Below are 12,172 nucleotides of genomic sequence, written 5' to 3' on the forward strand. Positions count from 1 at the left end.
TTTCTTAAATAGTTCTTATTTTAATTCTAGAAGAGACAGTAGAGGATGAATCGAGCATATCTGACCTCTGCTTTCTGTCTCAGGGTCAGGGTCCATGCAGCCTTTGTCTCAGCATACGTGAGTACAACAACTAAATGTTATTTAAACTCAACTGATCCCTGCTCTCCTTCTTTCCTTTGTCTGCCTGTCTCTGCATCGCTCTCTCTTTCATACTTGAAGGTGTCACTTTGAGGAGCACTTTATTTTATATATGGTCTTACGGCCTAATTGTCTTATTAGTTTGTATTAACAGTATATTTCCTTGAACACTGAAAAGACGTCTCTCGCAGTGTTTCTTTGACAAACACTCTCACTTCAAGATGGGACATCCCAAGATGAAAGTCTCTGTGAGGAGTGAAAGATTGTATCCATGATTTAAACATGGATACACTCTTTCACTCATGTAGGCCACTGTGCTTCATTGTCATTTTTGAAACAACACAATGTCCATGTGTGTCCTCTGTGAATGGTCATGGTGGCCACCCAGTCCAGAGGACAGAGGACATCCCCATGGAGAGGACACCCTCATGGAAGGGTGTACTGTTAAAGGTCATAGGTGACTGAATCACTTTTGTCCACTATAAAAAAACAAATCTATTTTTTATTAATATTTTGAGGACACATGCAGTATGAATGGCAGCCAGCAGGGCGGGGCACTTCCTCATGTGCTCACCACTGAACTATGACATCGTAATTATTGGTATGAAATGTGAGAGGGTGAGTGTCCGTTCAGTCCCAGTTTATTCATTGATTCATGCCGTAAAAACATGAACGCTGTGGTGACGTTCAGGCTACTCCCACCTCAGGCTCCTCCCACCTCAAGGTCAAAGTATGAAGGGGATCAGAGCTTTCCTGCAGCGAGGATAGTCTTCAAACCGCTGCTGGTAGTCTCTGTGGAGAAGATAGGAAGTAGATCCTGAGGTCTGGGTCTGGGACAGAACATGACTCAGCAGTTAGTGACGTACCTGTGGTGGTGGAACGCTCTGGGCCCGATGGAGCAGGCGCTGAAGAACGCAAAGGCGAAGGCAGGGAAGGTCCACGTCACTACAGCGTAACCACACCACTCCACGATCTCCCCGAAGAAGTTTGCAGCCGACACAAACTCAAACATCCCACCTACAACAAGAAACAGGAAGTCCAGTTTGACCCTGTTCAAATAGTGTGAATCTGGATTTGGTGTGAATGAGGATCTGGTGTGAATCTGGATTTGGTGTGAATCAGGATTTGGCGTGAATGAGGATCTGGTGTGAATCAGGATTTGGTGTGAATGAGGATCTGGTGTGAATCTGGATTTGTTGTGAATGAGGATCTGGTGTGAATCATGATGTGGCGTAAATCAGGATCTGGTGTGAATCTGGATCTGGTGTGCATCAGGTGTGAATGAGGATCTGGTGTGAATGAGGATCTGGGTCTTAGTACCGTGGGGGATCCTGTAGACCACCTCTCCAGGTCTCCTCAGGTTGCGTAGGATGTGGTCGCTGTGGACGTTGATGCTCAGACCGACGACAAACAGAAGGAAACCTGAAGGTAAACAGGACAGGACATGTCTTCAGGGGGGACACAGGTCTCAAGCTGACATCTCTGGAATGTGGTGGGGTGAAGCTGATAACGTGACTGGACTGACCTCCAGCCTGCCGAGCGCTGCTGCTCCAGCTGTGAGGGAAGTGTGTGCAGTGCAGCAGGTGGTGACTCTGCAGGAATCCGTTCACAGAGCAGAAGATGGCCGCCTGGACGACCGTCATCAGGGGGAGGGGCCTTCCTCTGGTCAGGAAGGCGTAGATACAACTCCTGACAAACAGATCGCTGACTTCAGTCACTGAGGTCAGAACGTCACTGAGGTCACTGAGGTAAAAAAAAACTTGAAATTTTATTTTATATTGTCATAGTAGCGCGCGTGTGTGTGTGTGTGTGTGTGTGTGTGTCTAATGGTAATGCATATCCCTCTAAACTGCAATGTTTCAGAGATGCTTCTGATTTGTGCTGGAACAGGAAGGCACCTCTTGGTTTTGGCCTGCCTGCGTTCCGGGACCTCTCGTATTCAATTCAATTCAATTCAATTCAATTTGTATAGCGCCAAATCATAACATACATGATCTCAGGTCTGTACATAGACAACATCAAAGAGAGCAGAGAAACACAACAGTTCACACAATGAGCAAACACTAGGCATCAGTGGAGAGAAAAAACTCTGACAGAACCAGGCTCAGAGATGTGCAGTCATCTGCCTCGACCGGTTGGGGTGAAAGGAAAAATGGGGGACAGCGGAGAGGTGGTGAAAACTGGATCTTGATCCCGCAACCTGCATGATGAGAATACAGAGAGAGAGAGAGGGAAGGAAGGAAAGACACAAACTAGGGAGAGAAAGAGACAATGACATATAAAAAGTCATAATCATATCCTGAGTGTGAGAGAGTGAATGTGCGTGCACCACAGGAAAATCCCCCAGCAGTTAGTTCTATAGCAGCATAACTAAGAGATGGTCCAGGTTTCCCCTTAGTGTAAGTATAGGCGATAAAACGCTCGATGTTGAATTCCCTGCGCTTATGACGGCAGCATGCGCATTTCACCGCGAATGTTACCGCCCCACCAGTAAGTTTACTTCGCGAGCTCCACCTTAGCTCCACCTTGTCCCTGCGAGAGTGCAGGCGAGGGAGGAAGAGCGGTATTATGTCAACACGGAGGGACAAGTGTGCTGTTGGTGGCTGCACAGTGGAGCACAGTGTTTTACAGAGGATTTTATATATGAAGCTAATGTGCCGGATAAAGTCAGCAAACGTGTGTTCATGTGTTTGCACCACTTCACATCAGACTGCGGCCAGCGGTCGCTGTATTTAGTCAGGGGACGTATTTCACCGACGTACAAACACACAAATTGTTAAGAAAAGATCACATAGAGGTCATAACTGACCATTCTGACACGTCCTAATTAAACATATTTGTTCAGTACGTCCTCCATGACCGGAGCACAGACTCAGTCTGATACAGTCACATACAGCAGCAGTTTATGCAGCTCAGCGGTGCTGCACTCTGTGAAAATCAGTAAAAAACACTTAGGGACAGCACCACTGATCACCAGCTCCAGAGCATACAGTCTCTGGTCTGATACAGTCGCATACAGCAGCAGTTTATTCAGCTCGCCGCGCGCCGCTGGCGATCAGTGGTGCTGTCCCTAAGTGTTTTTAACTGATTTACAGTTGGACAGTGTTCGGCTCGATCCTTATGTAGGACGTCTCTTCCTGTGACGGCACTCTCGCTGTTTTCTGCGCACGCTGCCATGTTGATATTGTCAGAGAACTAGTGGAGGGAGGGGGAGAGAGGAATGGAGCTGAGCGAGTGAGCGCTGTAAAGAGGACAAATCAGAAACCCCCTGGAAGAAGTGGGTGTGTGTTTGCCTGTGTCTCATTTGCATATAAAGGGACCATGCACGAAAACCGAGCATTCTGAAAGGGGCGGGTTTAGCAGGATTATTGATTTATGATTATTCATCCTTATGGTATTTTGACCAAAGCATGTCACTGACGTGTTCATTAGGACACCAGGGAAGTATTTTAATGGGGGAAATAGGGTATAATATGTCCCCTTTAACTCAGGGAGATCTATAGTGGAGAAACTGTCTAACTCTAAAGCTCTTGTGCTAAAAGATGAGTCAGTCCCAATATGAGGGAGGAGATGATCCATTTTTTCTCTAATTGATGTTATTTTATTCACAAAGAAGTTGATAAAGTCATCACTGCTCAGTGTTAAAGGAATAGATGGTTCAGTGGAGCTGTGGCTCTGTGTCAGCCTGGCTACAGTGCTGAAAACAAACCTATGATTATTCTTATTATAGGCAACTCTAGCTTTGTGTAGGACTTTAAGCTACAAAAGCTACAAAACCATCTTTCCAGGCTATGTAAAATTCCTCTAGGTTACTGGAACGCCATTTTCTTTCTAATCTACGTAACGTCTGTTTAAGAGCACGAGTATTGGAGTTAAACCATGGTCTCATCTGATTCACCACTTTCCTTTTCAGAGGAGCAACACAATCTAATGTAGTACGCAGTGAGGCTGCTGTACGTTCAACAAGGTTATCTATGAGGGCGGGAGTAAAATCACAAAAGGTACCTTCAGATGTACTGACATATGGCACCGAGTTAAATAAAGGTTGCATTGTCTCTTTGAATGTATTCATATTATTATCAGACAGTATTTCTTATTTATGTTATTGTAGTTCATTATTGTACAATTAAATGTGAGTAAATAATGATCAGTAAGGAGAGGGTTTTGAGGAACTATGTTTAAGTTATCAATATCAATACCATAAGTTAAAACAAGGTTGAGGGTGTGATTAAGGCAATGAGTTGGTTCATTAACGTGTTGAATAAAACCTATTGATTCCAACAGCGAGTTAAATGCGAGGGGGCGCCAAAACTGCACAAACAGAAACAGCCTGGCCTTTTTAACGTCCTGGTTTGGGCTTGGGATTGATTAATAATCTAGTATTAAAAATGGCTACTCCTCCTCCTCCTCCTCGGCCTGAGCTTCTAGGAATATGTTTATTAGCATGAGTGGGCGGAGTTGACTCATTTAGACTAACGTAATCTTCTTCATGTAACCAAGTTTCAGTTACACAGAATAAATCAATACAATTGTCAGAAATTAGATCATTTATGACCTTATATTTAATAGTCCACATTTAAAAGTGGTATTATTTGGTATTAATCTTTATTAAGTTAGAATGTCTAACTCCTCTTCTGTTTGTTATTGGTTTATTTACTTTATTTACTTTAGTTTTTACTTCAGTAGGTCGAGGGGCAGACACAGTCTCTATGGGTTTTTTAATAAAAGAAGCACAGAGAAGCATGAAAGACTGCAACTCTGTGTCCTGGTCTCAACTCTGGATTGTCATGTGTTTCTAATAAAATGTCCTAAGCTGCTAGATAAGAGAGCTGCTCCATCCAAAGTGGGATGGACGCCGTCTCTCCTCATGAGACCAGGTTTCCCCCAGAAGTTTTGCCACTTATCTAAAAACCCAATGTTGTTTTCTGGACAACCAGCGATTGAATGACGACATGCGGCTATACATGTCATCACTGGTCACATTGGGCAAAGGACCAGAGAAGATATATATAAAAAATACTAATATATTAAGTTTAAGTTTAACAATGTAATGTTGTTTATTCAGATTTAACGTCATTTGACACCTGTATCTCTGTAACACAGTCACACAGTCATCCTCTACAGTCACTGTCATTGTGTTGGTGCTCACATGTTGTCAGTTAAAGTTTCATCAGAGTCATGTGCTGGCATGAATGTCAGGATTTGTCAGACAGCAGGAAAAACCAGTCTCTCCCACACCAAACCCTATAGAGTAAACCGCCGATTTAACATCACACCAAACCCTATAGAGTAAACAGCTGATTTAACATCACACCAAACCCTATAGAGTAAACCGATTTAACATCACACCAAACCTATAGAGTAAACAACTGATTTAACATCACACCAAACCCTATAGAGTAAACAACTGATTTGATTGATTTAACATCACACCAAACCCTATAGAGTAAACAGCTGATTTAACATCACACCAAACCTATAGAGTAAACAACTGATTTAACATCACACCAAACCCTATAGAGTAAACCGATTTAACATCACACCAAACCCTATAGTAAAACCACTGATTTAACATCACACCAAACCCTATAGAGTAAACCGCTGATTTAACATCACACCAAACCCTATAGAGTAAACAACTGATTTAACATCACACCAAACCCTATAGAGAGTAAACACTGATTTAACATCACACCAAACCCTATAGAGTAAACCGCTGATTTAACATCACACCAAACCCTATAGAGTAAACCGCTGATTTAACATCACACCAAACCCTAAACCAAGAAACCGAGAAAACAGAAAAACAAGAAATGAGAAAACCAAATTCAGATAAATGGCCCGATTTTGTTTTTTTTTACTATTTATTTTGCCTTTTTTCCTTCTGAGGAACAAGTGAAGGACAGGAAGTCAGGTGACCCAAAAGTATAAGCAAAGAGGATAGTAGAGAAACAAATAATAGCTGTATAGATACAGACAGACAGATAGACAGCTAGATAGATAGATAGACTGACCGACAGACAGACAGATGATTAGTGATGTTTACCCTCACTACCAGTAGGTGGCAGTATGAGCGTATTTAACTGTATGCCTGGTTTGCTCATAGGCCTGTTAATTATCCAGGTTATGGATACAGATGTATTGAATGATATTCATTTCTTCTGGTATTTGTTGGTTTATGTGCAACATTTTTACACCTGCATGTGTTTTATCTGCGTGTTTTTATCATTTCAGAGCCAGCCATACCTCCATGAAGGGAAGAGGATGTGTTGATGTGCAGCAATAAATAAGGACATTTGGTGTCTTCTTAACAAACACCTTCCACAGACCTGGCCTCATTTACCACATAGTGTTTTTTGCACTTCATCACTGTATCATCATCATCATCATCATCATCATTCACCCTCAGCTCAGATTTAAACCTGCATGTCCTTCTGGCCTAACACTGCTGTCATCTTCTCAGCATCACAAAATAACAATGTATTATTTATTTGGACCATTTCAGACCTGTAGATATTTACGTTCAGATACAGTGCGACACCTGCTCATTTTTCAATTGATGTCTACAGTATTTATGCTGTCCAAAGATTGAAGGGAGCACGATATGTGTATTCTTACCAATGTTTCTTAACCAGTAAATAGACACTTGGTCTTTAGTTTTGATGAAATTAAGATTTCATATCAAATCCAATTTCCAGAGGTTCATAGAGGTAATGATTTGATTTGATTTGAAAGGGACCATGTGCAATTAAAAACATAAATGTCACCATTTGATGCATTACACCAGAGTTAGCCTTGGGCTAATTTACATCTGCAGTCCCTACCTAAAGATAAATACAACACATATATATATATAACACATGTGCTGAATACACACAAACAATGAAACTCTACTTGTTGTATAACATATTTGTTTGGTCTTATAATACACTGCAGTGTAAAGGGAGAGTAGCTGTGCTCTCCATGTTCCAGGCTGATACAATGTCATACAGTTGACTCCACGTGACACAGTGTTCACTCACAGTGTCATGTGTTTGACTAAATAACTTACGTTACATAAGATTACTGATGTGAGCTGCCAAAGATGACAGCAGTGTTAGGACAGAAAGACATGCAGGTTTATATCTGAGCCGAGGGTGAATGATGATGATGATGATGATGATGAAGTGCAAAAAACACACTATGTGGTAAATGAAGCCAGGTCTACTGAAGGTGTTTGTTAAGAAGACACCAAATGTCCTTATTGTGTTATGCATGTGTTATTATGTATAATACATGCAGGCAGGGCCGGCTCTACCTAATTTTGTGCCCTAGGCGAGATTGCTCTCCGGTGCCCCCCCCACACACACACACGAATTACACCAGCCAAATGAACAATCACACATGTTTAATTTGAACAACAACAGCAAACAGCAAAAAATCACAACTTTCAAGTATTGAATTACAGCAACCAACAACAACAAACTTTCAGGTAACTCTTTCCAGCGTGTCTTTCACTTCAACTAAAATTGTACACGTCTGGACTTCCTTGCAGGAAAAGCATCTATCATCAAATGACACCTGCCTAGACACTTCACCGTTGATGCTCTTTTCAAGAGAGAACACACAAATGAGGGCGACTGGGAATAGAAAATCATTTTTATTTTCATTGTTTTAAATTTTTTTTTTTTTTTTTTGCTGGAGGGGCGCCCCTCCAGCAGATGGCGCTCTAGGCGACCGCCTATATCGCCTATGCCAAGAGCCGACCCTGCATGCAGGTCTAAAAATGTTGCAGATAAACCAACAAATACCAGATGAAATAGGGTAAACATCACTAATCATCTGTCTGTCTGTCTGTCTATCTATCTAATCGGCTATTATTTGTTTCTCTACTATCCTCTTGGCTTTTATTTTGAAGTATTTGCTTTTACTTTTGGGTCACCTGAGGAAAAAAGGCAAAAATAAATAGCCAAAAAAACAAAATCGGGGCGTTTATTTGAATTTAGTTTTTTTCGTGTATGGTTCAAAACGAAAAACGATGGTATTTCCGTTTTCTCGTTAATTGATTTAAACGAAAAAACGAACGGTAAAAAGTACACGGACCCTTAAATCAGTGGTTTGGTGTGGGAGAGACAAAGACGTGAACATGTGACGTAGACATCGCAAACTGACGCAGAGTTTATTGAGTATTTGTAACATTCTCCTCGTGTTGTCAGTGACCACGTGACAGCACCAGGTTCTGGTTCTGTTCAGGTCCAGATCTGATGATGATCTTCATGTGCAGCAGCTCATTATCATGTGGAACATCAACGGTCAGTGGTCCTGGTCCAGCTGGACACTATAGTATAGTAATGAGCTGTCAGCTGATCTTGTCTTTGTTTAAATGGAACTGAACAAACTCTGACCTGTGGAAATAGTGAAGCATGAAGGTGCAGAGCAGCAGCGTCCTCCCGGTGCTGGTCCCGGTGCTGGTCCCGGGGCTGGTCCCGGTCTCCTCCTCCTGCAGCAGCAGCAGCAGCAGCAGCGGCACCAGCAGAGACGGAACTTCCTGTAGGAACCAGCCCAGTCTGGCCGAACAGCAGCGCGTGCGCTCACACGTGTAACGACCGTACGGCGTGTGCACGCGCGTCTGCTGCCAAAAGTAGAGCGCGCCCCCGACGACCAGAGACCAACTGAGGTAAAACACTGGAGACTCCAAACATGGCATCATCGATCACTATCGATCAATACTGAGAGAGGAGAGAGAGAGAGAGAGAGAGGGAGGAGAGAGAGAGAGAGAGAGAGGAGAGAGAGAGAGAGGGAGGAAAGAGAGAGGGAGGAGAGAGAGGGAGGAGAGAGAGAGAGAGAAGGAGAGGAGAGAGAGAGAGAGAGAGGAGAGAGTGAGGGAGGAGAGAGAGAGCGGGAGGAGGGAGAGAGAGGGAGAGATTTTTGAATAAATGAAGTTATATTTAAATAACTAATAATATATAAATTAACTTATATATTATATTTAGAAGTATACTGCTATGATTAGTAGTAAACTACTAAATATAGGTGTATATTAGTAGTATAGTGGTATATTTCAGTGGTATATATGTTTTTGAAAGATAATTATAACTCGGAGACGACGCCACTCACACTTCTTGACGTCCGATATAAATGGAATGCAGGACTATTATAAGGATTTTTACATAACATTGTGGGCGGAGCTTTGAGCAGAGGTCCTATGGCGTCAGTGGGATGTTAGAAATGTCAAAAACAGAGCGGAATTATCAGAAAACAGAGATGAATTCTATTGAAACATTGCGACAGGAAACTGGAAGCATTTGTTTTTATTTTTAAGAATAAAGAAAACAAAAGTCATTTTTAAATGCAGCAGTTTCCATGATGACTGAGTGAATCACCTATGAACCAATTCAACCAATGATGATACTGTAGCTCCCTCATATTATATTTATATTTGACTTCATGTCCATGTTTATGTCATTATATACATTTACAAAATTTGAAAAATACAAAATCAGAACCTGTGTTGTTGTTGTTGTTGTTGTGAAATTCTCAATATTTTCTTTCTATAATTTGAGTCATTTAGTGGTGAAAACAAGAACTTTGAGTCAACATAATATAGAATGTCGCAGTCGCTCTATAGCCATGGTTTCCAACCTGGGGTCCAAGCCCCCCTTGGGGGGGTGCCAGAGATCACATGGGGGGCTCTGAGTTTGTGAGGTTAATATAATTAAATTTGTGCATCCCAATCAGACACTCTACTGGATAATAAGAAGTCAGTATCACCCAAATAAAAACTATAATTTCAACCTTTCAATTTATAAAGCTATTTATCACCAACACCTGATCACGGTCCTGTTGTGTGAGAAACGTAAAAGTACCAAAGACTCTCCGATATCAAAAAAAGAAAACAAGTCAATACCTTGGTTTTGATTGAATGGAAGCACAGTTTTTATCTATATACAAAAAACACCAATAGGAACAAAAACCACCAACTGCTATTCATTCTTGCATGTGGATTAAAAGCATGTTGGTGGATTCACCTGAACTGGTTTTTACAAACACAACCACATCAGAAAACCTCGGTGACATACATGTCACGTAGATCCCTGCTACACTGAACACAGAGTCACAGAAGAACCAGGCCATTCGTACGCAAACCCGAACCCCGGGTAGAGCGGCTCGGTGAACTTGGTGTTGAAGGTGTGTAGGTGGATCAGCGCGTCCCCAGACACGCTGTAGAAGGACAGAGTCCCGGCAGGACAGTCCAAATACACAGCTACTTTGTGAGAGGGTGAGGGTGGGAGAGGACACGTCTGCCTCTTGTGATCGTGCCACACACAGTAACCGTCCACATCGGAGCAGATCAGACTCCAGGACTGGTTGTTTCGTCCCAACCGCGAGGCGGCGCTCTCTTCCCGCCGACACAGTCCTTTGTATGTCACCGCCACATTCACTCGCCCCGCCCACTCCACCTCCCAGTAACAGCGAGCGCTCAGAGTGTCGCTGCAGAGCAGCTGAGGCCAAGAGTGGAATCTGTGAGGATGATCGGGATACGACTGAGTGTCCAGCACCGACGTTGTTGTCCTGTTGTCATTGGACAGTTTCAGTTTCCTGTGCACGGTGTTCATGTCGACTGTGAGGTCACAAGCATCTGTCAAGGAAAACACAAGAGTTAAAGCTGATCAGTGACCAATCACTGAACATATATATGAGGACAATCTGTGATGGACAAACACTCACACTTCTTCAGACCAGGTTTAAGTCTCTGTTCGCCAATGTGTTCCAGTCTGGAGGAGAAAAAAAGGAAGGAAACTTCAGGCTTATCTGTCCATACTTGAGTCTGTCCATCTGTCCATACCTGAGCCTGTCAATCAGTCCATACCTGAGTCTGTCCACCTGTCCATACTTGAGTCTGTCCATACCTGAGTCTGTCAATCTGTCCATACCTGAGTCTGTCCACCTGTCCATTAACAATAAAATGTAAACATGTAGCAGATGTTTTATCCAAAGCCACTTAAAAGAGGAATGAGCTACATAGAAGAAGTCTTGAACTTCTTCTACTTTTTTCTGATTGTTGTCTGATTTGTCTGATTTTTCTGCTACTGAATAGAGCAAAGCCACATGACCGAGTGACAGAAGCAACATGATCTGTAAAGGTCAACTGGTCATCAATCATGACACCCAAGTTTCTTCTCCATTTTAGAAGGTCCCAGAGAGGGAATTGATATTAATGCCGATGTTATGATGTATTGTTTGGCTGGGAAGAGCAGCAGTTCAGTTTGGGGGGGGTTTAGCTGGAGGTGGGCTTTCAGAATGAGATCAAGCTCTTGGAGGGCTGTGAACCCACTGCAGCTCAAAGGAGTGCATCAGCGATAGGAAGTCTGAACAGCAGGGACTGTCTAAGTGGATGTTCATATCACCACGACAATCATGGGACAGTCATGCTCAGGGATGGAGGAGAGCAAGGTGTCTAGCTCATCAAGAAAATCACCCAGGTGTCCTGGTGGATGAGCTGTCCATACCTGAGTCTGTCCATCTATCCATACCAGAGTGTCCTACTGTCCGTACCCAAGTCAGTCCATTTGTCCATAACTGAGTCTGTCGTTCTGTCTTTACCGGAGTTTCTCCAGCCTCCAGTGTGGGTCCTTCAGTCCAGCAGACAGGAGCTTGTCTCCTACAACTCCTGGATGATTGTAACTCAGATCCAGTTCTCTCAGGTGGGTAGGGTTAGAGGTCAGGGAGGCAGCCAGAGAAGAACAGCCTTCTACAGAGACCATACAACCTGAGAGACTGAAAGACACACACAGAGAAGACCTTATGACATCATGTTGAAGTCAGATAAATTACAGATGTGGATCAGCAGCAGAATCTTGACCTAAGCGTCTCCAGGGCACAGTGTGGATTCTTGAGTCCAGCAGACAGCAGCTCCACTCCTGAGTCCTGCAGGTCGTTCTTACTCAGGTCCAGGTCTCTGAGGCTCGAGGACTCAGAGCTGAGGACTGACGACAAATCCTCACAGCTTTTCTCCGACAAACGGGTTTGACTCAACCTGATGTAAATAAAAAAA

The 12,172-nt window shown here is 43.0% G+C and overlaps 2 protein-coding genes across 2 annotated transcripts; both read right to left on the reverse strand.

The window, feature by feature from the left end:
- Positions 1 to 620: 620 nt before the first annotated feature.
- On the reverse strand, positions 621 to 8,885 carry LOC122770651 (3-oxo-5-alpha-steroid 4-dehydrogenase 2-like). The gene is made up of 5 exons (XM_044027622.1): positions 8,523 to 8,885; positions 1,664 to 1,827; positions 1,459 to 1,560; positions 1,005 to 1,155; positions 621 to 930 (listed from the first exon to the last, which is right to left on the reverse strand). Exons 1-5 carry the CDS (start codon positions 8,825 to 8,827, stop codon positions 864 to 866), a joined length of 789 nt encoding a protein of 262 aa, XP_043883557.1. The 5' UTR covers positions 8,828 to 8,885; the 3' UTR covers positions 621 to 863.
- Positions 8,886 to 9,850: 965 nt separating this feature from the next.
- Positions 9,851 to 12,168, reverse strand: LOC122770935 (neoverrucotoxin subunit alpha-like; the record flags this gene model as incomplete). The annotated part of the gene is made up of 4 exons (XM_044028169.1): positions 9,851 to 10,756; positions 10,846 to 10,892; positions 11,722 to 11,895; positions 11,981 to 12,168. Coding segments are annotated over 4 exons (951 nt in total), but the record flags the coding sequence as incomplete, so codon positions are not given.
- Between the last annotated feature and the right edge of the window lie 4 nt (positions 12,169 to 12,172).

Source organism: Solea senegalensis, linkage group LG6 (genome assembly GCF_019176455.1).
Source record: "Solea senegalensis isolate Sse05_10M linkage group LG6, IFAPA_SoseM_1, whole genome shotgun sequence".
Lineage (NCBI taxonomy): Eukaryota > Metazoa > Chordata > Actinopteri > Pleuronectiformes > Soleidae > Solea > Solea senegalensis.

Coding starts and splice junctions, on each gene's coding strand:
- LOC122770651 (XM_044027622.1), bottom strand. CDS start 8,827: ATGATGCCATGTTTGGAGTCTCCAGTGTTTTACCTCAGTTGGTCTCTG. Junction 1,156..1,458: donor GGTCTACAGGATCCCCCACG/GTACTAAGACCC, acceptor TTCTTGTTGTAG/GTGGGATGTTTGAGTTTGTG. Junction 931..1,004: donor AGAGCGTTCCACCACCACAG/GTACGTCACTAA, acceptor TCTTCTCCACAG/AGACTACCAGCAGCGGTTTG.